The 22,003-nt window shown below is 62.4% G+C and overlaps 1 protein-coding gene across 6 annotated transcripts; it reads right to left on the minus strand.

Moving 5' to 3' along the window:
* Positions 1 to 178: 178 nt before the first annotated feature.
* On the minus strand, positions 179 to 12,261 carry AP3B2 (adaptor related protein complex 3 subunit beta 2). 6 transcript variants are annotated; one of them, XM_050903029.1, is made up of 28 exons: positions 12,149 to 12,261; positions 9,177 to 9,252; positions 8,984 to 9,058; positions 8,754 to 8,849; positions 8,506 to 8,666; positions 8,298 to 8,364; positions 7,846 to 8,028; positions 7,551 to 7,727; positions 7,215 to 7,312; positions 6,868 to 6,922; positions 6,667 to 6,738; positions 6,437 to 6,499; positions 6,075 to 6,207; positions 5,883 to 5,992; positions 5,631 to 5,807; positions 5,360 to 5,546; positions 5,140 to 5,258; positions 4,802 to 4,913; positions 3,661 to 3,859; positions 3,420 to 3,585; positions 3,275 to 3,333; positions 2,808 to 2,913; positions 2,469 to 2,700; positions 2,276 to 2,360; positions 1,754 to 1,851; positions 1,622 to 1,645; positions 892 to 1,030; positions 179 to 659 (listed from the first exon to the last, which is right to left on the minus strand). In XM_050903029.1, the coding sequence occupies exons 1-28, from the start codon at positions 12,259 to 12,261 to the stop codon at positions 509 to 511; spliced, it is 3,333 nt and encodes a 1,110-aa protein (XP_050758986.1). In that variant the 3' UTR covers positions 179 to 508. The 6 variants fall into 6 exon arrangements, with proteins under 6 accessions (XP_050758986.1, XP_050758985.1, XP_050758988.1 ...); XM_050903028.1 differs by having other exon boundaries at positions 3,420 to 3,591; XM_050903031.1 differs by lacking the exon at positions 1,622 to 1,645 and adding an exon at positions 5,055 to 5,075 and having other exon boundaries at positions 3,751 to 3,859; positions 5,113 to 5,258.
* Between the last annotated feature and the right edge of the window lie 9,742 nt (positions 12,262 to 22,003).

The following is a 22,003-nucleotide window of genomic DNA, read 5'->3' on the forward strand; positions in this document are numbered from 1 at the left end:
GTGCCGGGTTTTCTGCAAGAGCCAGCAGCCACCTGATTCAAGTAGTGCCACCCCCAGTTGCCTAAGGGATGGCTGGTCCCCTGATGTCCCCTGTTGCTGCCCTGGTGAGGCTGGCAGAGCCTCACGTGGGGGCATTTGGGGCTGTGCACACAGAGCAGAGGAGGGGAAGGGAGCGGGTTCAAGAAGAGCTTTATTGAGAGATCCTGACCATAATAAATAGGGGTTACACTGGGAGACGGTGGTGAGGGGCCGGGAGGCGCACTGTGCTCCTGTGGGGGCTGGAGCTGCTGCCACCCCTCTGAGCGGGACATCTCCCTGTGTCCCATCCGCACTGTCCCGCTCCTTCCTCCCAGTGGCGAAGCCGGCCCGGGGGTCGCTGCCTGCCGCCCCTCTGGGGATCGGGGCAGGGAATAATGTGGCAGAAATAGGGGCAGGGAGCGTTTCGGGGAGCAGTGTGGGGCAGAGGGGGGTGGGAGGGCAGGGCCGTGGGTGCAGCGGGGCCCGGCCGTCACTGCGCCAGGGCCTGGACGATGTCCTTCACCAGCATGGTGCCGATAACCATCTTCTCGCTGTTGACGGTCAGCTGGGCCGTGGTACCTTCCCGTCGCTCCAGGGTGATGAGCACCAGGCTCCCGCTTGTCACTGTCTTGGCTGCAAACCTACCCGCCAGTGAACACAGGGTTTCAGGGCGAGCTGTCCCCCTGTCACCCTCCCGTCCCCCAGGATGCTCCAGCAGGGACCAGGGAGGCATCTGCCACCCACAGCCACCATCACGTGTGGGTTCATGCAGGTTCCTTTTCCTAAAGGAAGCTCTGAGTGTCCCCACTGTGATTCGGGTGGGACCAGAGAGGCGACAGCACCTGCCTGGTCCTGGTGTGGGGGTCTGGCTACCTGTACTCGTTGTCAGCACCACAGGGCACACGGCCCACGTTGGCAGCTGAGGTCACTTGCTGGACGATGGCGTGGTCGCTCCGGCATTTCTCGGGCAGCGTCAGCTTCTCCGTGATCTCGCTCATGCCCGTCAGCTTCCCTGGAGCGGGCAGCAGAGGCACCTGCCCATCTCTGGCCACGCACCCAGCAGCCGTGTCCCTGCCAGGCCCCGTTTTGCTGTCCCCAAACCAAGCCCCTCCAGCCGCCAGCTCCCTGCATCCGGGTCCCCCATAACATCCTGAACTGGCTGCCCTGCTTGCTCCTCTGCAGCCTGGCAGAGGCGGAGTCGGCAAAATCCTTCTTCCACAACCCTTCCCGGGCTCATCCCTGTGTCCCTCTCTGGTGGCAGCAGCCACGTCCCTGGGGACGGGCTCCTCCAGTCACTGGCAGTGATGGGGCCGGGTGCTGTGGGGCACCGAGCACCCACCGCTCAGCACAGATCCCCATCTGCGGGGCCAGGGCGGGGATGCTGCTGCTCCAGGAGCACAGGGACGCGGGGCCAGGGTGTCCCCGTCACTCACTGGGCACAGTGCTGGGAGCGTCAGGGGTGGCATGAGCCCTCCACGCTGTGCGGGGACTCGGTGGGGCCACCCTGGCACCAGGGTGGTCACCCCAACCCGCAGGCCGTGGGGTGCAGGAGGGGGATGAGGGGAGCAGAGCTAGTCTAGGGGCCTGCTGAGCGGCCACTTACCCTCGCCCGGCCGCGTGAGGTGCTCTAGGGCCACAGCGAGGGCGGCAGAGGGGACAAAATGGGGGGTGAGTGTCGGTGCTGGAGCAGTGGGTGCCCGTGCACCACCCTGTTCCTGTCCCCGTCCCCACTCACCCTGCTCCTTCTTGAACTCGTTCTCGCTCATGAAGACAGGGGCCATGAGCTCCCCCACAGGCGGCTGGATGGAGACGTAGAAGTGGCGCGTGTGGGTGCTGGGGAGACAGGCGGGTGAGGGGGGCACATGCTCAAAATGTCCCCCCGCCGTGTCCAGCTTCCCATCCCTGCTCTGGGCAGGGGGTGGCTGGAGGGAAACTGAGGCACAAAAGACCTCAGGAATAGGGAGAACCCGTCAGGCTGGACCTGGCGCTGCTGCCACCTCCTTGTCCCCTGCAGGGAGCTCAGTGCCTTTCCTGCTGTCCCCCATCCCCTGGGGCACCCCATGCCCTGTCCTGCTGTCCCCTGTCCTGCTGTCACCTGTCCCCTGCCACCCCAAGTCCCCTGGAGGGATGTTGGTGCCCATCCCGCTTTCCCCATCCCCTGGAGCACCTCTGTCCTGCCCTGCTGTCCCCCATCTCTGGAGCAACCCACGCTGTCCCCATCCCCTGGGACACCCATCCTGTCCTGCCGGGCGCTCACCACAGCTGGAAGTTGGCTGCCTGGGTGGAGTCACAGAAGTCGATGCCCATCACCACGCTGGCCGTGTCCCCGGGCGCCAGGCGCTCTGAAACCACAAAGCTGCCACTGCGTCCCACGTCCCCTCCACCAGCCAACCCCTGCCCCCGTCCCCCCTGGCAGCATTGCGGCTGTGCCGTGCCGTGCTGTGCCGTACCTATCTCGGGGAACTCCTGGATCCGCATGCCGGAGAGCGGCTTGGGCTCGCTGACCCGCAGGCTCTTCACCTCGGCATCGGTGTTGTTGGAGATCTGGATCTGGACGGCCACCATGTGGGGGTCCCCCGGGAAGGGCCGGCGGCTGAAGCAGTACTCGACTGAGAGCCCCTCGCCCGCCATGCGGTGCAGCAGCTCGTAGGTCCTCACCGCACCGAACGTCGGGCTCAGCAGCTGCGAGGGACCGAGGGACTGGCGTGGGCTGCTGAGCCCCTCCCTGTGGCCCCCACGGGTGGCAGGGGTCCTGGGAGCCCCCTGGGAAGGACGTGCGGGACACTTACAGCGGGTGCCAGGGAGGTGTCGGTGAGCGTGAGGCCCTCCAGGTCAGTCACCAGGCTGGTGGAGACGATGCTGCTGGAGGGGACGGGCTGGGGAGGAGGGGGGTGACTGCAGGGTGTAGGGGGGTGGGGGGAGGAAAGGGTTAACAGAGCTCTGGTGAGCCACAGCCCCGTGGGGACAGCCCTGGTGGCACACCTGCATGGGGACAACCCTGTAGGCACAACCCCACAGGCACAGCCACATGGGGACAATCCCATGGGCACAGCCCCAACAGGGACAGCCCTGCTGGCACAGCCACCTGTCCCACAGCCATCCTCTGGGGACAAGGACTGCTCACCCCACCGGTCCCCATCCCAACTCAGCAGCTCCCAAAGGACCCACGGAGCCCTGACTCCACCGGGGCAGATGCCCGTGCCTCAGTTTCCCCAGTGCCACCACGGTGGCCATCCCGCATGCCCCAGGCAGCCACTCACAGTCATCCAGGTCAAGCAGGGAGATCTCCTTGGGGCCGGTCCTGCTGCTGGGAGGCTGCAAGGGGGCAGAGAGATGGGGTGGGTGTGAATGGGGGATCTGGGTGTCCCTGCGCCCCTCCCCCAGCCCAGTCCGGCCCTCACCGCCTTCCTCCGCTTGGCCTCCGCCTCGGAGCCAGAGTTGGAGCCCGAGGAGCTGCTCTCAGAGGCGCTGGCCTCCTCTGATGAGGTCTCGGCATGGCCCTTCCTCCCCTGCGGTGCCTTCTTCTTCTTGGCCTTCTTTGCCCCCTCTTCCTCCTCCTCTTCCTCACTGGGGCTGTGGGGAGAGCCTGGCTCAGGAGGGGCTGGGGTTCAGCCGGGGGCACCTCGCCTTCCCAGGTGGTACCTGCCCGCACTCCCCGGGGCTGCCTTCCGGGAGCCTTCCTTCTCCTTCCTCTTCGGCCTCTTCTCCTCCTCCTCCTTGTCCTCTGACAGCTCCCCGCTGCCTTCCTCCTCCTCTTCCTCCTCCTCCTCCTCGTCGCTGCTGGAGCTGGAGCTGCCGGAGCTGCTGCTGCTGCCGCTCTCCTCACTGACAGACTCGGGCTCTGCAGGGGGCACGGCTCAGCCCTGCTGCTGCGTCCCCCCGTGTCCCCACAGCTCCCTGCATCCCACCGCATCCCCCCCATCCTCCCACTGCATCCCACTGCGTCCCCACACCCGCTGCTGCCTCCCCACCGCATCCTCCCACTGCATCCTGCTGGACCCCCGCATCCCTTCACTGCATCCCCACTGCATCCTCCCACTGCATCCCTGCACCCTTGTGTCCTTCTGCTGCATCCCTGTGCCCTGCCACTGCATCTCACTGCATCTCTGGATCTTCCTACTGCATCTCCACAGCCACTGCCTCCCTCTGCATCCTGCTGCATCCTCCCACTGCATCTCACTGCAACTCTGGATCCTCCTACTGCATCTCCACAGCCACTGCCTCCCTCTGCATCCTGCTGCATCCTCCCACTGCATCTCACTGCAACTCTGGATCCTCCTACTGCATCTCCACAGCCACTGCCTCCCTCTGCATCCTGCTGCATCCTCCCACTGCATCCCTGCATCCTCCTGCTACATCCCCGCATCCTCCTACTGCATCCCGCTGCATCCCAGCACCCTCTGCTGCCTCCCACTGCCTCCCACTGCATCCCCGCATCCCTCCACTGCATCCCCACTGCACGCCCGCATCTTCCCGCTGCATCCCGCTGCATCCCCACAACCCCCCCCCCATCCCTGCTTCCCCCCACTGCATCCCTGCGTCTCCCTGCCACATCCCTCCATGTCCCCTGCCACGGCCCCACCACAATGGGATGTCCCCACTGCAGTGTCCCCTGCCTGATGCCCCACTATGGTGTCCCTTGCCTGATGCCCCATCATGGTGGCTCCTGCCCCATGCCCCACCGTGGTGGCACCTGCCTGATGTCCCTGCCACAGTGACCCCTGCCCGATGCCCCACCACAGTGGCCCCTGCCCCGTGCCCTGCCGTGCCACCGGGTCCTCACCGCTGTCCGCTGACTCCGTGGGCCCTGACTCGCCCTCCGAGTCGGAGTAGAAAGGTTTCTCCACCTTCTCCTTCCTCTTCTCCCGGCTGGTGCACTTGGTCCACTCAGGAACCTGCCGGCACAGGGTTGATGGAGCAGGGCCATCGTCCATGGGTGAGGGGCCCAAACAGCAGCCCTTGCCCCCCTCCTGTCCCCAAGTGGGTGTGTGGGCACCAGAGAGGGGACATGGGGCAGCTGAGCAGCACCTGGGCACCTTCTGGGGCTCTCCCAAGACCTCGAGACAAAGCCCCCGCCTCAGCCCCCCCATGCACCCCAGCACCCCAGGATGCTCCACGCACCTCCACGTTCCTCACGGAGGGGTCGGGGGCCTCATCCGGCCAGTCAGGCAGCTCCTGGTAGCCCACAGCCTTGGTGTTGAGCAGGTGGGACAGGGAGCCCAGCTGGAAATGGTCCCGATCTACAGCCGGGTGAGAGGTGGCAGCAGCTCGGGGACAGCCATGCAGCACCGTGGTGACAGCTGGCCCCATGTCCCCATGCCCTGTGACCAGGGGTGGGTACCTTTGAAGGAGGACTCCAAGATGGGAGCGGGTTTTTGGGCCAGGAAGAGCTTCTTGGCGTACTTGTTGAGGGCCCCGCTCTTCTCGGTGGGCACAATGAGCTGGCGGATGAAGCGAGCCCGGTCGCGGATGTCGTAATTCTGGTCGTACTTGGCCAAGTTGAGGACGTACTGGGTCAGCAGCTTGCTCTGCGCCAGAGGACATGCTCAGGGCCAGCCTCTCCCTCCCCGGTGGGGAAGCTGAGGCACGCCGTTGGGCCACGTCCCCGGTACCTGCTTGGAGTTGGTCAGGTAGAGCTTAGCTGCCAGGTTGATGACCTGCAACTTGACGATGTCCTCCTCATTGGTGAAGGACTTGGCCATCTTGCGCAGCACGTCGGGCGCGATCTTGGGCACATGCTCGCAGTACTCGCCGATGAGCCACAAGATGCTGGCCCGCGCCATCGGCACCTGCAAAATGCCCCCGGGCACGTGGCACCACTGCCACTCCCCCGGTCCTGCAGGCCATGCAACACCCTGACCCACCTGGATGTTGTCGGTAAGCTTGGCCATGTGCTTGATAATCTCGCTGTGCTGGGCCGGCTGCATCTGCAGCAGCTTTTTGATGACCACCACAGATTCGGCCACCACCAGCTCTGCGGGCAGAGACCTGGCCTCAGCAGGGTCCTGCCCCGAGAGCCATGGAGCTGCCATTTCACCCCCACTGCGTGCACTCACCGTCCCGGTTGGAGAGGAGCTGGACCAGGCCGTTGAGGCAGGTGTCTCGTACCTTCCCAATGTTGGTGGCACAGCGCCCGATGGCTTGAATGGTGGCCGCCACAAAGTCCTTGTCCATGCTGCGGATGTAGGTCTGCGCAGGCATGGGGGACACACATGACATGTCACCCACATGCCAGTGCCGGGCATCCCCCCATGTGGCGGTCACACGTTGGGGCTTTTTGGAGCCACCCATGGGGTTGGCATGGCCTCAGCCCACTCCTCCTGGTGGGGCTCTCCTCCGTCCCCTCCATCGTGGTGTTTTGGCACCCAGAGCCATGCCAGGGTCGCACCCCAGTGGCCTCAGTATGGCCATGGCATACCTGGAACTCCCGCAGGATGGTGGAGATGTTGGTCTCATTGGCTAGGTTGGTGAGGACCTCCAGCTGCGGGAAAGAGGAAGAGATGGGCAGAATGGGGGCGTGGTGCCAGGGCACAGGGTCCTTGCTGTCCTCCTGTCCCCAGGGCGTGGAGGACAGCTGCCCCACAGGGAAGGGCTCCATGAAGCCCCAAAGCCACCAGTGATGGGTTCCGCCAGGTGTTTCCAGCTCACCTTGAGGATCTTGATCTGCGTGGGGTCTGTGGAGCGGATGTAGAAGCTCTTCAGGTATGGCTCAAACATCCCCTGCATGCAGAGCCAGCGGCGTTAGTGCTGTCCCTGTCCCCACCTTGCCGAGGCCACCCGCAGGCCTGACCCTCATTCCGCTCCAGAGTCAACAGGGCCAACTCCTCCCACACCAAGTCCAAGACTCACCCGCCGTTTGATGGACATGGTGGCCACGTTCTGCAGCACGACATACTGCACCTCGCTGTGGGAACAAAGAGGGGCCCGCCATCAGCGGGGCAGGGCCGGACGCCCCCCGCAAGTCCCTGTGAAGATGGGGCAGGACCCACCACCAGACTGGTGCCACCACAATGCTGCCACCCCATGTCTGGACTGGGCTGGGCCAAAAAGCCCTCTTTTTTGGCAGTTCGCCCCAACCAGATGTCCCTGCAGGGATGAGCTTTTTGGGGGTCTCTCCCAGGGTCCTGGGGCTCCCCATGGGTCCCACCAACTGGGGTGACAGGGTAGGGGACCACCGCAACCCAGGTGCCACAGACCTGTGACTCCGCAGGAGCCGCACCAGTGCCTTGGCGATGACACCAACCTCTGCCTTGGGTGCCAGGTGGAAGTAGAGCTGCGCCACAGCCATCACCACCTGCAGGGACACACCCGAGCGTCACCCGGTGGGCATGGGGATGCCCCAAGGGATGGCTGTGTCCCCCCAGAGTCCCACCCAGCAGCACCTGGAGGAAGCCTGACCCTGGGGATGCCCATCCCTGGGCGTCCCTCAAGCAGCCTGGTGGCTCCTTGGCTTGTGGGGACATCATGAGCCCAGGCTGATGGAGACCACTGGTAGCCTCGGGGGATGGACAGGGCTGGAGTTGGGGGCTCACCGCAGCATTGCGGCTCTGCAGCAGAGGCTTGGTGTTGCGCAGGAGCAGGCGGTGGTCAGGGTCCATGACATAGGGCTTGCGCTTAGCCAACGAGGCCACCTCTGCCTTGGCATCCTTGGCGTCCTCCTCCTCGGAGCCGTAGAAAGCCTTCTCGGCACTCTCCTCCAGCAAGGACTCCTGCTGGTAGGTGGGACGCCTTGCACCCCCCCAGCAGCACTCCCCCTTCACCCCACCTCCCCAGGGGCTCCCAGGGCACCCCGAGGCTCCTGGGGCACCCTGAGGCTCCCACACTCACATTCTGGTTGGGGCTGAGGAACTGGGTGCGTGCATAGCGGGTCAGCATGTTGATAATGACCACCTGCCCCCACTCCTCCACATCGATGAGCAGGTTGCAGAGCTTGCGGTAGTTCTTGTGGATGAGGTCGATGCGCTCTGGGCAGACCTCCTCGAATGCCATCACCACGCTGCCGGCCACCAGCTGGGGAGGGAAAGCCCGGGCTGACTCACTGGGGTGGTGGCATCTTCATCATGATGCTGGCTTGATGGGGATGGCGGCATCCCCGTGAGGATGCTGGCTTGGTGGGGACAGCAGCGTCACTGCAAGGATGCCTGCTCTGCGTGGATGTCTGCATCCCCACGAGGACACCAATTCGGTGGGGACATCTGCATCCCCACGAGGACACTGGGTCGGTGGGGACGGTGACGTCCCCAGATTTAGGGGCAGAGGAGACACGGCGCCCCGCTCACCGTGGTCTTGTCTGCCAGCAGCTTCTCGATCACTTCGATGAGCTGGTCCTTCTGGTCCGAGTCAAGGCTGCGATGGAAGAGCAGGGCAGGTGTGGCCGGACCAAACTCCCCCCCATCCCTGCCTGTCTCTGCCTGCACCAAGCAGCTGAGACCCCAGCACTGGACCCTTATTGGTACCCCCAAAATTTAGCAGCCGACCCCCTATTACCTGTACAGTTTGGGGATGGCATGGGCGGCCGTCTTGCGCACGTATGGGGACATGTCTGAGGCGGCCTCCTTGATGGCCAACATCATAATAGGCACGATGATGGGCACACGGATGCTGGAGAGGACCCGCAGGGCGCTGGCGCGGATCAGCTGGTTGGGGTCCTGTGGGGATATGCAGGGGGCTGCAGCGCAGCCGTGGGGGGCTCGCTGCCGCCCCAGACCCACCCCCGGGTCCCCAAACCAACCCACCTTGAGTCCTCGCTGGAAGGTGGAGATAGAGAGCAGGGCCAGATCCTGCTGCTCCTCTGCGTAGCGCACCAGGTAGACATACACCAGCTTCTTCACCTGCGGGGTGAAGGTGGTGGGGCCACCTCAGAGCCCCCCAAAACCCAGCCTATCCCCAAAACCCTCCTGCAGGGGGGCACCAGACCCTGGGAACACCCGTGGTTGCCATCAGGGCCACCCAAGACCTTCCTCACCTCGATGTTCTTGCAGGCAACGTTTTTCACCACGGCTGGGAAAAGGTCAGAGGCGTTTTTACCCCGGGCGATCATCTAGGGGGCAAAGGAGTGACGTGACACCGGGCGGCCGGCATGTCACGGCACAGCACAGCACGGCTCAGCACGGCATGGCTCGGCACCGGCAGTGGTCCCCGCCGATGGCAACACCCACCGCCACGATCCTCTTCATGGCCTCCAGCTTGAGCGAATCCTTGTTGCTATCGAGCATCTCCTTGAGGTCATCATGCCTGCACCATGCCGGGGGAAAAAAAATCCCATTTTCCATTTTTAGCTATTTTTAACCATTTTTAGTCTTTTTTTTTTTACTCGTAGCCATCAGGCTGGCAACCTGACCCTTCATCATGCAATATTTATGGGGACAAGAGTTGAGTTACAGCCAGGTGAAAGAGGAGCTGGAGGGACCGGCGCGGCGCTGGCACCCAGCTCTGTCCCCATCCTGGGCTCTGGGATGAGGATCCTGTCCCAGCCCGGCTGTGGTTGTCACCCTAGGATGTCCCCAAATCGCTTCCCAGGGAGCAGGTGCCCATCACTGGCTCCATCCTGGCCACCAGCCCAGCTTGGCCGGATGTCCCTTGTCCCCTCATGGGCATGGTGGCATGGATGTGCCAGTGCACCCCAATGCAGACCCCTTCCCTGGTCCCCTCCCTGGGCTGGGAAAATGCCACCAGCCTTTTATAAGGCTGGTTGTCACCACTGTCCACTTTTCTAAGGGACATCTGTCCCCACCAAACCAGGGGGACCTGCAAGGCTGCGTCCACCCACAGCAGCTGGGGGTGGCACCCATGGGACGATGCTTGGCCAGAGCCACCGTCGCTGGAGGGTCCCAGGGGGGCTCCTTGCGGGGGGTCTTACCGCAGTGGTGGCCCAGTGCCGGTGGCCACTGTCGGCTCAGGGCCAGCAAGCGGCCGCAGCTCGTCGGCTCGCAGGGCGCTGTAGCAGACGGGTTGTCCAGCCTCGGTGGCCAGCACCGGGCTCGTCACCTCCTCGGCCGCATCACCACCCGACGGTGTTTTCAGCTGCCCGGCTGGCCCCACCGGTAACTGCCGCAGCAGCTTCTGCACTGGCGGCAGGGACAGCATGGCTTTGGCCAGGGGTGGTGGCCCTGAGGACGGTGGCAATGCTGTGGCCCCGCTCCTCCTCCCGGCACCGCCAGCTGAAACCTGATGCTGGGGTTGGGGTTGGGTTGCAGCCGTGATCACGATGCCCTTCCCGGTGGGCAAGGCCACCCCGGGGTGTCACGTCCCAAGTGACGCCCGTCCTGCAGCTGGGGGTTGGGGACATTGCAGGGAGCTCCTTCCCCGGGTGCTTTGAGTGGCTCGGTCCTGGCCAGGGATCCCACGTCATGATGGGACACCCACCTGGGTGGTGGAGTGGCACAATGGGACATCTGTGGGTGTCCCACCAGGGTGATGAGGTGGCAGGATGGGACACCTGTGGGTGTCCCACGTGGGTGGTGGGGTGGCAGGATGGGACACCTGTGGGTGTCCCATCTGGGTGGTGGGGTGGCACTTGGGGGGCATTTCTCTCACCCCATGTGCCGTGCACGGCTCATGGGGACGGTGACAGACCTGGTGTTGGCCACAAGGGGACGGGCTCCAGCGAAGGGCAGCACACAGGTGATGGGGACACTGCCAGGGGTCAGGGATGGGGGACACTGCCAGACTGGGGGACACTGCCAGTGGGGGTCACGGTCAGGGGACACTGCCAGACTTGGGGACAGGGGAACACTGCCAGACTGGGGGACATTGCCAGGGGGTCAGAGATGGGGGGACCCGGCCAAACTGGGGACAGTGCCAGGGGCTCAGGGAAAGGGGGACATTGTGAGATGGGGACACTGCCAGCGAGTCATGGATGGGGGACACTGCCAGACTGGGGGACACTACCAGGGGGTCAGGGAGGGGGGACACTGCCAGATGGGGGGACACTGCCAGCCTAGGGGATTGCCAGCAGGGCAGGGATGAGGGGACACATCCAGATGGGGGGACCCTGCCAGCGGGTCAGGACTGGGGTGTCACTGCCAGAGTGGGGGACACTGCCAGGGGATCAGGGAGGGGGGACACTGCCAGCCTGGAGGACACTGTTAGCAAGTCAGGGAGGGGGGACACATCCAGATGGGGGACACTGCCAGGGGGTCAGGACTGTGGGGGTCACTGCCAGACTGGGGGTCACTGCCAGACTGGGGGACACTGCCAGCGAGCCAGGGAGGGGAAGGCATTTCCAGAGTGGGGGACACTACCAGGGGTAAGGACTAGGGGGTCACTGCCAGAGTGGGGGACACTGCCAGGGCGTCAGACACAGGGGATACATCCAGACTGGGGGACACTGCTGGGCGGTCAGGGCTGGGGGACACTGCGTGACTGGGGACGCTGCCGGGGGGGGAGGGGGGGGGCACTGCGAGACAGGGGGACACTGCTGCGGCATTAGGGAGGGGTCTGGGGATGGGGGACACTGCCTGAAGGGGGGACACCATCAGCGAGTCAGGGAGGGGGACACTGCCAGACTGGGACACTGCCAGCAGGTCAGGGTGGGGGACACACCCAGAGTGGGGGACACTGCCAGGGCTGGGGTGACAAAGGGACCCCATGTTCCTGCAGCTCCAGGGACTGCCCCCCCTTCCTCTGCATCCCTGTCCGTCCCCCCCAAGCAGCCTGCCCCACACAGGGGTGACATTTCTGAGCTCCCCCGCCGCTGGGGACCTCAATGGGGGGGTGCCGTCACCCGGGGACTCCCGCGAGAGCCATGGGAGCCAGCAGAGCCCAGGGCGGGGACACCGTGCCTGGGGTGCTCCCCACCCAGGGGTGAGGGGTGCAGTGGGGGTCCCCGCGTTTCCCCCCCCCCGCCACACTGTCTCGAAAACCCCGCGGTTTTCCCCTGAAACCCTTTCCGGCCTTTGCAACCTGCAGTGGCGGCTGCGTGACTGCGTCCCCTGTCCCCATCCCTGTCCTCATCCCTGTCCCCATCCTCATCCCCATCCTTATCCTCATCCCTGTCCGCACCCCGGGGACCACGGCCCCAGACGGGTACCATGTCCCCTGCGGGGACGGCGGCCAAGGCCCGCAGTGGCAGCCACCCGGCCAGGCTCAGCCGTTGTCCCCCGTCCCCCCCCCGCCCCGTTGTCCCCACCTCTTGTAGTCGGAGGAGAAGATGCCGCCGCTGGCGGGGTCATGGCCGTACTCGGGCTCCCCTAGGCTGGAGGAGCCCCCCTTCTCCTCCCCGTAGGCCGGGCTGGCCGCCATGGCGGCGGGATGCGGTCGGGATGCGGCCGGTTGGGATGCCGGGACTGATGTCAGCGTCATGCGGGGACGGGAACCGCCCTAACGCTCCCCACGCTCCCCGTCCTCCAGGGATGCTCGGTTTCAGGGGGGCATCGCCCCGGCGGCTCGACCCCTCCCTAAAATGGGGGGGGGGAGGGGCTTTGCACCCCCAAAAGGGGTCCCCAGCCCTGCACCCTGACACACCTGCACGGGTTTGGGTGCCAGTCAGCAGTAAAATGGGTGTAATTTGGGATATTAGCAGTAGTAGTGTTTGGGACATGATTATATATAGCATATAGCTCATATATCATACATCATAATAGTTTATATAATTATACATATTTACATTATATTACATTATATTGAATCATATTATATTACATTATATCATATTATATAATATATTATAGTATATCACATTACATTATATTCTATTATGGTATACATTATATATTATATACTATATATTATATGCTACATACTGTATACTATATGCCATATATTACATGTTATATATTACATTACATTATAATCTATTACAGATTATATTAATTATATGGTAATATATATATTCTATATTCTATCATATTATATTATATATTCTATGTTATACATTATATAGTATATGGTATATAGTATATTATATATGATGTATGATATATTATATATATATAATGTATTGGATTAAATTATATTATATATTCTTATTCTAGATATTATTATTATTATAATTATTAATTATTATAATATTCTTCACAGGTAATTCCTGATATTGGCAGATATTTCAGTTATTATTTTCCTTCGCAGCTAACAAGCCCCGAGCGGGCGGTTGCCAGCCAGGCAGCTCTCTCACCCCATCACGCACGAGCGAGGCAGCGAGGGGAAAACGGGCACATTTCAGGTAGCGAAATTTAATAAAGCATCTAATTAATGCATGGCAATTAAGCTCCAGCAAGCGGAAGGGACCCACCTTGTTCCCGCTCCCCCCCCCAAAAAAGGTCCCCCCCACCCCACTGCCCTGCCTTTCCCCCCCCGATGCGGCTGGGTCCCCCACCAGCGCTGGCAGCTGGATCCCAGTCCTCCTGGGGACCCCACAGCCCTCCTGGGGAGCCCAGCCCCCTCTGGAGACCCCAGCCCTCTTTGGGGACCCCGCAGGGCTCCCAGAGACCCCAGCCCTGTTTGGGGCTCCAGCCCTCCCAGAGACCCCAGGACTCTTGGGGACCCCACAGCTCTCCTGGGGATCCCAGCCCTCCTCGGGACCCTACAGTCCTCCCGGGGACCCCAGCCCCTTGGGGACCCCAGCCCTCCCAAAGACCGCAGTCCTCTTGGGGACCTTGCATTCCTCCCAGGGACTCCACCCCTCCTGGAGACACCAGCCATCTTTGGGGACCCCCCAGCCCTCTTTGGGGACCCCCCAACTCTCCCGGGGAACCCACAGCCCTGCTGGGGAGGGCTGACACTGGGGATACTCATAGCCCCACCACCGTACCTGCCACCTTCATTCTGGATTTCCACCCGCAAAGAGAAAGCTGTCCATGCGCAGGGGGGCTCAGCTGTCCCCACCGCTGTCCCCACTGCCCATGGGCCAGCCCCAGGGGGAATCGGGTCAGGATGCAAACGCAGGGCTGGCTGTGGGTGCAGGAGCCATCCCACCACGGCCATGATGCCCAGTTCCGTGCTCACCGGTTTTGTGTAGAAGTCCACCAAGCTTAGGAGGTAGAGGGTGAAGTGGATGCAATTGTTTTTGCCAGGGTAATAGTTGGCTTTGCTGTAGATCGCCGCCCTGACTTTACTATTGACGTCATTGAGGTTGATCCCACCTTTTTTTTTGTAAGAAGTCTGGCATTTCTCCCTCTCCTTTTTCATGGCTTTGAAGCCTTCCTTGCTGATCTGACCTCTGCTCCTCTGATTTTTCATGTCTGGAAAACCGAGAGTCGCTCATCGCCCTGGCCCGGCCACCATGCCGCCGGCCGCCTTTTGGCCACCGCCACGTCCCAAATGGGAGCAGGGGGTTGGACACTTACTCTGGAAGTGTATGAATGACCTCTCCGTCCCCACAGTAGATGGCCACGTGTTTGAAGCTGCTGCTGAGGACGCCAGAGCTGATGTCTAAGGGGAAGAGCAAGATGTCCCCGGGCTGCAACTTGTTCTCTGACACCTCCTTGAAGACCTCCCTGCGCCCAGGGATGCTCTTGAACAGCAGAAACTCGAGCGCCTCATACTCCCTCTGCCAACAGCACTGGGGAGGGAAGGTGAGGAGGTGGCAGAACCAGCCCCATTGCCCCCCAACGCCCTCTGAGCCCCCCACGCTGCCGGCGGAGGTCTCGCCAAGCTCCTGCTTACAAAGATGCTCGACATCTGCAAGGAGAGAGGAACAGAAATGGGGTGTCAGCGCTGTGCTTGTGCCGTCCTGCCCATGCGCGGAGGGCAGGGTCCCACCCTGCCATCACACCCTGCCCGTGATGGCTCCTGCCAGGCACAAGGGCTTGGCTTGGGCAAGAGTCGCCTGGCCTTCCCAACTTCTTTGAGCTGGAGATGTCCCGGGACAAGCCCCATTCATCATCCCCCTCCCTGTCCTGGTGCAACGACGGCGTGGGCAGCTGCCTGCGATGGGATGCAGAGATGGAAGCATCCTTACCAGGCTACTGCTGCTACTTAGCATTGTTTTCTGTGGGACTGAGCCAGTGACAGAGCCGGGCTGCTGGCACCTCCACCAAGAGCTGTGGGAAATGCAGCTGGGGTTAAACCATGACACCTGGTTTAACCACGATGAAGAAAATTAACTCTATCCCAGCTGAAACCAGGACAGATGGGTGGGTTGGCAGGCGCAGGGGCCAAACCTGACCTCACATCCTTCCTGATGCACGTGAGAGGCAGAGAAAGGCTGAAAGCAAAACCCAAAAGCAGTACAAACTCCAGGAAACCCCAGATGGGTTTTCCCACTTCTAAAGCCGCGGTTAATTTGCTAATTCCACCTTAAATGTTAAGTTAGGGAATGGAGGGAGGTGACGCAGGAGATCCCAGAAACACTCTTGAGTCAGAGGGACTGCAGGACATCTCCAAAAGTGCATGTCGTGCAGCGACTTCCCACCGGCCACCGAGAGACCTTCCTCCAGCCCCAGCCTGATCAGGCACCCAGCTTCTCGGTTTTGCTCCCTTGCTCTTGGAAGCCACGGGGACATTTCCCCCTCACTGGGGAATCAAACTTCCCCTCTGGTGGGAGCAAAGCCTCCCAGAAACTCTCCCGTGAGTGTGGGAACTGCAAGAGTCCCCAAAAGAAAGCCTGGAGAGAGACCTGAAGCAGCTTTAAGTAATCCCAGTGGAGGAATATTTTCACAGGATCACAGAATGATTAGAGGTTGGAGGCACCTCTGGAAGTCATCTGGTCCAACCTCAACCTAGAGCTCCTTGCCCAGCACCACGTCCGGATGACTTTTGAATACTTCCAAGGATGGAGGCTCCAGAACATCCCTGGGTGACCTGTGCCAGGGGTCGGTCACCCTCCCAGTGAAAAAAGTCTTTCCTGATGTTCAGAGGGAACCTCCCGTGTTTCTGTTCATGCCCGTTGTCTCTGGTCCTGGCACTGGGCACCACTGAGAAGAGGCTGGCTCTATCTTCTTTACTCCCGCATCAGGTGTTGATACACACTGATGAGATCCCCCTGAGCCTTTTCTTCTCCAGGTTGAACAGCCCCAGCTCTCTCAGCTTCTCTTCATACGAGAGATGCTCCAGACCCTTGGTGGCCCTTCATTGGTCTCTCTCCAGTATGTCCGTGTCTCTCTTGTACTGGGGAGCCCGGCACAGGACCCAGCGCTCCAGGGGTGGCCTCACCAGTGCTGAGCAGAGGGCAAGGATCACCACTCTCAACCTGCTGGCAATGTTCCTCCTAATGCAGCCCAGGATCCTGTTGGCCTTCACTGTGCCCCAAGGGCACATTGCTGGCTCATGGTCAACTTGGTGTCCCCCAGGACACCCAGGGCCTTTTCTGCCAAGCTGCTTTCTAGCTGGTCGCCCCCCAGCATGTCCTGGTGCCTGGGCTTGTTCCTCCCCAGGGGCAGGAATTTGCACCTTCCCTTTGTTGAACTTCCTGAGGTTCCTGTCGGCCCATTTCTCCAGCCTGTCCAGGTGCCTCTGGGTGCCAGCACGACCCTCTGGCACATCAGCCGCCTCTCCCAGGTTGGTGTCAGCAGCAAACTCACTGAGGGTATGCTCTGCCCCGTCAACCGGACCAGTAATGAAGATGTTGACCAGGACTGGACCCAGTATTGACCCCTGGGATACACCACCTGTGACTGGCATCCAACCAGACCTGGTCCAGCCGTTTGGCCAGTTTGCAACCCAGCAGCCCAGGGAATATTTATTTTGATGCTCAAAATCAAACACCAGCAACGAAAGAGGCATCTGTTTGTCCCAGGAGGCCACGGGGAGCGAAGAGCGGCCGCTGCCTTCGAGATGTGCCAAGGCGGGACATTGCTCGCCGGCAGCTTCTGGGAAAAGGAAAGCAAAAGCGAAAAAAACACAAATGAAACAGGGTTGGCACAGGGTCTCTATGCAATCGTTTATTGCCACGCAAGAAGGATGCCAAAGCCACTGGTGCAACGCTGGTCCCTGGGGGAAGGATGCTCCAGCCCTGCGTGTCCCCCGGGCTCATCGCTGCCTCCATCACTGTAGCGCAGGGGACACCTGGGAGAGAAGATGGGCTGTGGTGATGCTCAGCCAGAGCGGGTGTCGGGGTCCCCTGGGGTGGTGGCACCCTCTATGGTAGGGGCACCCACCATGGCGCCGGCAAGCTGGCCCAGCCCCAGCAGAGTGAGGGCGAAGTGGACGCAGTTGCAGGTGATGGCATCGTACTCCACCGCCTGGTCCATGGCCACCCGGATCCGCCGCTGCAGGGCGGCCACATCCAGCCCTTCCTTCCTCCGCAGCACCTTGGCCGGACCCCGTGTCCGCAGGAGGTGGCTCTTGCCGTGCTTGGCCACGATCCCCAATGGGGACGTCCCCGAGCTGCCTGCAGGGCAGAGGGGATGCTGTACCCCGTGTCCCTTCCATGGGGACGTCCCCACGCCGTGACCACCTCCTGGGGCTCACCTTCCAGGTGGATGATCTCCCCGTCACCGCAGTAGATGCCGGCGTGGGCGCCCCACCAGCCGGGGCCCCCCGAGGCCAGTGGGAAGAGGAAGAGGTCCCCGGGCTGGGGCTCGGCCACCCCATCGGGAACAACGTCAAAGTGCTGGCCCAGCAGCCCCTCGCAGAGGAAGAACGCTGCCGTGCTCACTGCCCCAGCCACCGCCTGGGGACCCGTCCGTGTTTCAGGGCCACCAGTGCCCCGGGGACACCGGCAGCATCACCAACCCGCTGGCTCATCCCCCATCCCCGGTGGCTTAGGCACAGCTTGGGTCTCCATGGATGGGGAAACCCTCCAAGAAGGGGCCACCTCCTCTAGGTCCTGAGCACCCATGGGTGCTGAGGAAAAGGCAGGGCATGTAGGATTTGGCCCTGTTGTGCCAGGGGTGAGACGGGTGGTGTGGGGCGCAAAGGAGACGCCGGCACTTACTTGCCTGGAGCTGCTCACCTGGAGGGACAAATACCCGGCATCAGCCCCGGTGGTGCTGGGGAGATGGGACCCAGGCACCGGTGTCATGGCTCAGCCCCTGCCCGGACTGCTGCCATCCCCCTGCCCAAGCCCCTGGCTGGGGCAGCACCCCCAAACCTGTTGCACCCAGGAGCCCAGCCAGCGCTGGGGCTGGAAGAACGGCCCATCCGGGGCTCGCAGGGTCTGCACCAGGGTGCTCACCTGTGGGGAGAGGGGGCAGAGCGAGCCTGGGACCCAGCCCCTGCTGGCACCCATCCCTGCTGGCACCCATCCCCTGCTAGCACCCATCCCCTGCTAGCATCCATCCCCTGCTAGCACCCATTCCTGCTAGCACCCATATCCTGCTAGCATCCATTCCTGCTGGCATTCATCCCCTGCTGGCACCCATCCCCCTGCTAGCACCCACCCCTGCTGGCACGCAACCCTGATGGCACCCACCCTTGCTAGCACCCACCCCTGCTAGCACCCACCCATGATAGCACCCACCCCTGCTAGCACCCACCCCTGCTAGCACCCACCCCTGCTGGCACCCATTCCCTGCTAGCACCCATTCCCTGCTGGCACCCATTCCCTGCTAGCACCCATTCCCTGCTAGCACCCATTCCTGCTGACATTTATCCCCTGCTGGCACCCATCCCCCTGCTAGCACCCACCCCTGCTGGCACACCACACTGATAGCAACCACCCTTGCTAGCACCGGCCCATGCTAGCACCCATCCCCAGCCCAGAGCAGCCTCCCAGGACTCTCTGCCCCCCCTGCACCCCCAGACTCAGCACTGGGCAGGTCCCAGCCGCGGGGTCCGTGGGCGCCAGGTGCCACAGCAGAGGGGTGGGACCGCCTGGGTGCGGGTGCCCTCCCCGCCGGCTCCCCCTTTACCTGGGTGAGGAGGTTCATCTGCAAGGAGAAAACATGATGTTGAGAGAGCTGGGGACAGGGACCTGTCCCCAGCCCCACCTCGGGGACCTCTCTGTCCCCAAACAGTTGTGGTGCCACGTCGCCCTGCCAAAACCCAAGCCGCAGCCTCGGGCACTGTGCCAGCCCTGGTGCTCATGCCGTGCCCTGCTCCCTCACCTTCGGGATGCCTCCGAGGTCCCCTCGCTCCACTGTGGTCCCCAAGCAGCTGCTGCTCTAAAGGTGGCCACGGGGCAGGACCTCAACCCGTCCCGGCGAGCACTGCGGTGGCTCTTGGCACCTACACATGGCTCCGCCGCTGCCCGGGAATGTGCCCGGACCACACCAACCGGCCTCACCTGGGGCCAGTCCCAGGAGGACAAACACAACCTTGTGTGACATTTCATCAACGAACCCCTTAGGTGACCCCAAAGAAGTCACGAAATGGCCCCGTTGCCACAATGCACTGATAGCCAGTGGCCACCGGGCTGGTGCCAAAACACCTCTTGGTGCCAAAACGCCTCTTGCCCTGAAGGTGGCCCAATGGCCACCAGCCTGTCCCCAGCCCCGTGTCCCCGGGGCGGCGGTGCATGCCCGGGGTCAGCTCTGGAGCCACATTAAACTTTAATCCTTGCGCCGGGGGGTCAGCAAAGGCTTTGGCAGCGCTTGGGGCGGGTGACGTGGGAGCTGTCATCCTCTGTCATCGGGCAACCTCTGCAGCATCATTTATCACGGAGCCTCCAATAAACAGGAGCTAATTACAGCTGAAACCAGAGCCTGGCCTGGACACGGCTCAGCGCGGGGCGGCCGTGTTAACCCTTCCCAGCCACCTCCAGTCCCACAGAGCCATCTTGTACTCTCCCAGATCTTCGTGACTTCTTCTGGTTGCTCTTGTCCCCTCCTCATCCCCACCATCCTCTCCTGGTCCCCGTTGTCCTGTCCTGATGTACTCTCCGGTTCTCACCACCCACTTCTAGTCCCTAGTGTCCCCTCCCGGTCTCTACCACCCCCTCCTGGTCCTCACTAGCCGCTCCTGGGCTCCATCATCATCTCTTGGTCCTCATCATCCCTCTAGGTTCCCTTGGCCCCTCTTTGTCACCATTGTCCCCTTCTGGTCCCCATTGACCCCTCCCGGTCCCCATCACCCCATCCCAGTCCTCACTATCCCCTCATGATCCCCATCCATCCCTATTGCATCCCACTGCCCCTCCTGACCCCCATCACACCCTCCTGGTCCCCATTGTCCCCACGTGGTCCCTATTGTCCTGTCCTGGTCTCCATCATCCCCTCCTGGTCCCTGCCGTCACCTCCTGCTCTCCACCATCCATCATTGTCTCCTGGTCACCATCAAAACATCCAGGTTCCCATTGTCCCCTCCTGATCCTCATCATCCCCGCCCAGTCCCCATCACCTCCTCCTCGTCCCCATCATCCCCTCCTGATCCTTATTGTCCTCCCCTGGTCCCCACCATCTCGTCCTGGTCTCCATCATTCCCTCCTGGTCAGCACCATCTCCTCTTGGTCCCCATCATCTCCTCCTGGTTCCCAATCATTCTGTTCTGGTCTCCACCATCTCCTCCTGGTCCTCATCATCCCCTCCCTGATCCTTGTTGTCCCCTCCTGGTCCCTGTCATCTCCCCTCTGTCCCCATTGTCTCCTCCTCGTCTCCATCGTCCCCTCCTGGTCCCCACCATCTCTCCTCGGTCCCCAACGTCTCCTCCTGATTCCCATCATCTCCTCTTGGTCCCCACCATCTCCCCTTGATCTCTGTTGTCTCCTCCTGGTCCCCACCATCCCCTCCTGATCCCCACTACCCCCTCCTGCTCCCCAATGTCTCCTCCTGGTCCCTACCATGTCCCCTTGGTCCCCATTGTCTCCTCCTGGTCCCCACCATCCCCTCCTTGTCCCCGCTGTCCCCTCCCGTTCCTGACCACTCCGTGTCATCACCGGCAGGAACGGGGCTGCCAGGACAGCGGTGCCTCCCTGGGTCACCCGATGTCCCCAACCGAGCTGTCCCCCAGCCAGGGCGCATCCATCAGCTCCCCACGGCTGCTGGGATTAGGGTGGCGGGAGCCTTGGGGTGGCTCCCGACCACGGGTTTCAAGCCCGTCGCCAGGATCTTTGGGTAATTAGTAAATTAGTAATTAAATGCTCTCCGCCTGCTGGGGGGGAAGGGGGGCAGATCCCGAGGTTTTAGGCTGGGTAATCCCGTGGCATCTGCCCCAGCGTCTGTCACCGAGCTGAGTCATGACCCCGCCGCGGGCTTTAACGTTTGCTCCTTCACCCCCACCCCGCTGCCTGCAGCCCCTCGGCCGTGGCATCGGGCCTGCTCGGGGCGCTCCCTGAAAACGGGCTGGGTCGAGCCCCCCCAGGTGCCTGGGTTGGGTGCTCATGGGGTGCTCAGCCCCAGGAGGGGGATGAGGTGCTGCTCCATGGGGACCCCACCTTGGGCACAGCACCCGGATGGGTGTAATGGAGAAACGGGGTGGGAAACCGTATTTTTGTAATTATTGGCTTTTCCTGGGCGTGCTGATGATTGGCCGGCAGCAGATGGTTGGCCTGGCTAATCCCCCTCCCAAATCCCCGCTCCGGAGCTGGCTTTTACCTGACGGCAAGGAAGGGACTGGCAAATTAGCCGACTCAGCGTGTATCGCCATGCTGGCTGCTCCCTGGTGTCACCCGGCACCGGGCGCCCAGGTCCCCGCGTCACCCATGGGTGGCCTGGCACCCCGGGGTGCTCCTGGCGCCCCCAGATCGGGCACTGAGGGTTGTTTCACCCATGGGTGAAGCTCTGCCGAAGGGTCTGGAGGCACCTAAGCTGTGGGCAAGGGACAGGCAGGGTGAGGTGACAGCTTGCTCCTGCCGCATTAGCCCAGCGTCATAATTCTGCTGAGGGAGGAGGGCAGCCGCTCCGCAGATGGCGGCTGTCAGAGATCTGGGTCAGGGCGGGGGCCTGCCGCGGGATGGGGGGCTGCGGGGTGGGACAGGGGGTCCCAGGGGTGGAGGGGTGTCACGGGCAGGGTGATGGAGCAGTGCTGCAGGCAGGATGGAGCCATGCCGCAGGCAGGGAGCGATGGAGCCATGCCGCAGGCAGGATGGAGCTGTGCTGCAGGCAGGGGCGGCTGGAGCAATGATGCAGGCAGAGGTGATGGAGCAATGCTGCAGGCAGGGAGCGATGGAGCCACGCAGCAGGCAGGATAATGGAGCAATGCTGCAGGCAGGGGAGGTCAGAGCAATGCT

Source organism: Gymnogyps californianus, chromosome 11 (genome assembly GCF_018139145.2).
Source record: "Gymnogyps californianus isolate 813 chromosome 11, ASM1813914v2, whole genome shotgun sequence".
NCBI classification, from domain to species: domain Eukaryota; kingdom Metazoa; phylum Chordata; class Aves; order Accipitriformes; family Cathartidae; genus Gymnogyps; species Gymnogyps californianus.

Excerpts from the sequence above, each read along its gene's own strand:
- AP3B2 (XM_050903028.1), bottom strand. The coding sequence starts at position 12,261 with ATGGCGGCCAGCCCGGCCTACGGGGAGGAGAAGGGGGGCTCCTCCAGC. Across the intron at positions 6,739-6,867 it reads CCATGTCCATCAAACGGCGG|GGGATGTTTGAGCCATACCT; the intron begins GTGAGTCTTGGA and ends CTCTGCATGCAG. Across the intron at positions 2,361-2,468 it reads CCAGGAGTTCCCCGAGATAG|AGCGCCTGGCGCCCGGGGAC; the intron begins GTACGGCACAGC and ends TTGTGGTTTCAG.